The sequence below is a fragment of the Limulus polyphemus genome, unplaced genomic scaffold (assembly GCF_000517525.1).
Source record: "Limulus polyphemus unplaced genomic scaffold, Limulus_polyphemus-2.1.2 Scaffold944, whole genome shotgun sequence".
NCBI lineage: Eukaryota > Metazoa > Arthropoda > Merostomata > Xiphosura > Limulidae > Limulus > Limulus polyphemus.
In genome coordinates this window covers 260,535-264,755 of record NW_013666554.1, presented here as the reverse complement: position 1 = coordinate 264,755, position 4,221 = coordinate 260,535, and the positions used below count along the sequence as shown (strand labels likewise).

At 35.0% G+C, this 4,221-nt stretch overlaps 1 protein-coding gene across 1 annotated transcript in view; it reads right to left on the bottom strand.

The window, feature by feature from the left end:
• LOC106461363 (growth/differentiation factor 8-like) overlaps positions 1–1,196 on the bottom strand; it is a 7,168-nt gene extending 5,972 nt beyond the window's left edge. The window contains exon 1 of the mRNA XM_013921181.2: positions 312–1,196. Within this exon, the coding sequence (XP_013776635.1) occupies positions 312–708 (397 nt within the window). The 5' untranslated portion in view covers positions 709–1,196. The remainder of the gene's footprint in view (positions 1–311) is intronic.
• Positions 1,197–4,221: the final 3,025 nt, after the last annotated feature.

Genomic DNA, 4,221 nt, shown 5'->3' with positions numbered 1-4,221 from the left:
GGGATGCGGATTCGAACCTGCGACCCTCAGATTGTGAGTCGAGCGCCTTATCCACCTGGCCATGCCGGGCCTGAGCGAAGAGAAACCCTTCGCAGCGATCGTGTTATATAACTAGCGGACTATGAGAAGTTTTAGTTCTGATTTAGATTAAAACCCTCCTGTCAATTTTTCCTACTTCTCTGAGCGAGCGAAGCCCCGTAATCACTGGAGAGTATGATCGATAAAAGTATTTCTGGTTATGAAAAGCTTAACTTGTAAATGTCTGCGTTTATTTATAAGCTGTTTTATAAACGTTGGACGCATGTACTTACTGTTTTCCGGAAAAAGAAAAATATTTCGTGCGTTTCCGTAAATACTGTCAGTTCCTTCTTCTAACGAAGGTGAAACTGCGTTTAACCTTTCAAGTATGTATTTTTGGGCCAACAAACGCATGTATGACGACTGCTGTCCAACATCCACAATCGGAGGTCGACTCATTCCCATTTTTCTGAGAACGTCATTTTTGATTATTTCAAGTCTCAGCTGCTTCAGTTCTTCGTATCCAAGACGTTGTTCGTATTCATTTTTCTCACAATTTTTACAAAGACTAGATGAAATATTTCTATTAGAATTTCCCAATATTCGATTGACAATTGTCTCCTTATGTGTAAGTGAAAAAACACAACCTAGAAGCAATATGATAAAAAATCCGGTGAATACTAGTCTCATGATACAATTATTGGGATTTCTTAAGATACTAAACACAGTGGAACGATTCTATAGCTAGGCCTCTGTGTTGGTCAGACTTCATAAGCTACCACCTTTAAAACTTAACTCTTTTTTTTGTGTGTGTGTTAAGGAATCTTTTCTGTAATTTAATTTTATCCAGTCTCCTAATTGGGTTATAGGACTCTAACAATAATGCCTCTTATAGACTTGTTACTAGGCGGATTTAGTGGGAGAATGAGGAAGTCATAAGCCGTAGGACCGTCCTTTTGAGTGATTTATCATCTAATCAGGTACTAAGTAATAACTACCAAGATATAAAAACTAAACTCATGTTAAGCAGTACGATTATTTAAGGTTTGAGTGAGCAACAACAACAAAAAAGCCTTTTCAGAATATAACGCTATCCCAGGCCTGAGATTAGTGGAGCCAGCTGTCGCATGTTGCGTGTTAGGCAGATGAACCTTTCCACTCGAAGGCTCAAATTTCTTAAGTCCACGCGCCTAGCAACACGCAAGTGGTGTGACATCGAAAAAGTAGCAAAACTGACGACAGTATCTTCTATTCAACGTTATTATTGCGTCATTCCAATGTCGAAGTTTAACACTAGCTAACAGAATCTTGACTAATAATATCTTGTGTAGCATAATTAGTCGGATTCAAATAAAATATATTAATACAAATACCTACAGTATATGTCTACATAGTTACCTATAATTAATCACAACAATCTTTACAATTTGTTCAAGAAAGAAAGGGAAAGTTTTATCATGTTGCACTCTGTGAGATTCTTTCGAAACATCCAACCTCATAGATCAGAGACTTTTGAGTTACAACAGTTACTGTGGTAGTTATTTTTGTTTTATCTTACAGTCATTACCAAAGTATCATACAAGTATATTAGTTTGGAAAAAAACAACAACAAAGAAACATGCTTTGTTCATTGTTGGCATTGCTCTAAAAAACAACTAAAATTTTTTTGTACTCTTACTAAACTAAGTGTTTTAACTCGATTTATTGTTCTCTGTATATAGAAGTAGGTGTTACTACTTAACTATGATACTGAGTTGTTAGCTAACAGCACGCCAAGCCGTTTACAGGCGCAACCTAGTGGTTAGCTTCTCTACTGTGTATCCGAGATTCCGTGGTTAAAGCCCGGTTACCGCTTAATAAAAAACAACGTACTTCACACTTTGGGGCCATAGATGTGCTATAAGATTGACGATCAAATTCCACTAATTGATTATAGTAGCCCACGAGTTGGCGGTGGGTGGTATTGACTAGTTGCCTTCCCTCAAATCTATCACTTCAAAATTAGGAACAGCTAGAACGAAATTCAACAAACAACAACCGTTTACAGAGGTCACTGTAACTTACGTATTGTTATTATTTAAGACCAATCGCTTTGTTGTTTAGCTTATTTAATTAATTTCAAATCTAAACATAAATATGAAGTCCAGTTTATCATTCGATATACCACTTGTCATTAAGTTTACCTAATTTCGTAGTAACAATATTTATATGCATATTTATTTTTAATAATTTAAACAGCTTGTCTGTTGATTAATTCAGAAGAATAAATGAATTATATCAATAGTACATATTCTTTAAATCCCGTGTAAATATAGCTCCAGTATGTTGAGTTAAAGACAAACATAAAAACACTGTACATATAATTTAAAATATGTTTTATAGTGGTAAGAATAATAATTCACAATTGACTAAACATTGTTAGTCTAGAAAAAAATTCGCATAAATCTTTTGGTAAAACTAGATATTATGAAAATCTATGCAGTAATAACTGCACCTCAAACGTTTTGGAGGCCGACAACTTCTTACTTCAAGAGTTCAAACGAAACACTACATGAACACTCTATATAAATAAGCAAGCAGTAGAGGGCGCTGCAAAAATGAAATACTACCACACTAATTTTCTAAATTGTTTTATAGCGGAAAGTGTAGTGTATATATATTTTCCTTCAAAATATCAGTAAATAAAAGTTTTGTTGACTGTGATTGACATGCTAAAGAAAAAGACAGCGTGGTTAGGAAGATAAGTAAGCCATGGATGGTGCTATTGTTAACTGTAGTCTGCTGGAAGAACATTAATTGTGCTATTGTTAACTGTGGTTTGCTGGAAGAACATTAATTGTGCTGTTGTTAACTGCGGTCTGCTGGAAGGACATTAATTGTGCTGTTGTTAACTGTGGTTTGCTGGAAGAACATTAATTGTGCTATTGTTAACTGTGGTCTGCTGGAAGGATATTAATTGTGCTGTTGTTAACTGCGGTCTGTTGGAAGGATACACAAACGGTGCTGTTGTTACTTGTAGTCTTCAGGAAATACATTAATGGTGCTTTTATTAACCATGGTTTGTAGTATGGATGGCATTGTTGTTGACTATGATCTGCTGAAAAGGCATAAATTATGCTGTTGTTAACTGTGGTTTGTTGGGAATAGTTACTTTTGTTAACTATGATCTGCTGGAAAGACATTAGTGGTACTTTTATTAACTGTAGTTTGTTGGAAATACACAAATGATACTGTTGTCAACAGTGTTCTGTTGGAAAGATATTAATGGTGCTTTTATCAACCGAGGTTTGTAGTAAATATATGAATGGCGCTGTTGATAACTGTGACCTGGTGGAAAGACATTAATGGTGCTTTTATTAACTAGTTTATAGTAAATATATGAATAGCGCTGTTGATAACTGTGAACTGGTGGAAAGACATTAATGGTGCTTTTGTTAACTGTGGTTTTTGGAAATACACAAATGATGCTGTTGATAACTGTGACCTGGTGGAAAGATATTAATGGTACTTTTATTAACCGAGGTTTGTAGTAAATATATGAATAGCGCTGTTGATAACGGTGAACTGGTGGAAAGATATTAATGGTGCTTTGTTAACTGTGGTTTTTGGAAATACCCAAATGATGCTGTTGATAACTGTGACCTGCTGAAAAGACATTAATGGTGCTTTTGTTAACCGTGGTTTTTGGAAATACACAAATGATGCTGTTGTTAACTGTGAACTGGTGGAAAAACATTAATGGTGCTTTTATTAACTAGTTTATAGTAAATATATGAATAGCGCTGTTGTTAACTGTTGTCTGCTGGAAAAGAAAAAAAGGTCCTATTGTTTTCGTCGCCACCAGCAGAAAGAAAACGGTTCTGTTTTTGCAATAACAGTTCTGTAAAACTGTAAAAACGGTTCTGTTTTCAATTATGTTCAGTTTAAATACTTACATAGTCCTGTTTGTGATCATTTAATTTTTGTTACATTTTCTTCTTGTGAAACAAGTAAAAGAGACTCAAGGTTTGACAGACACTAAAAGAAAAACTATATTATTGGTAATTATGCTTTCCGAAACCTACACATTCTAACACACTCATATAGCATTATGCTTTCCGAAACCTGCACATTCTAACACACTCATATAGCATTATGCTTTCCGAAACCTGCACATTCTAACACACTCATATAGCATTATGCTTTCCGAAACCTGCACATTCT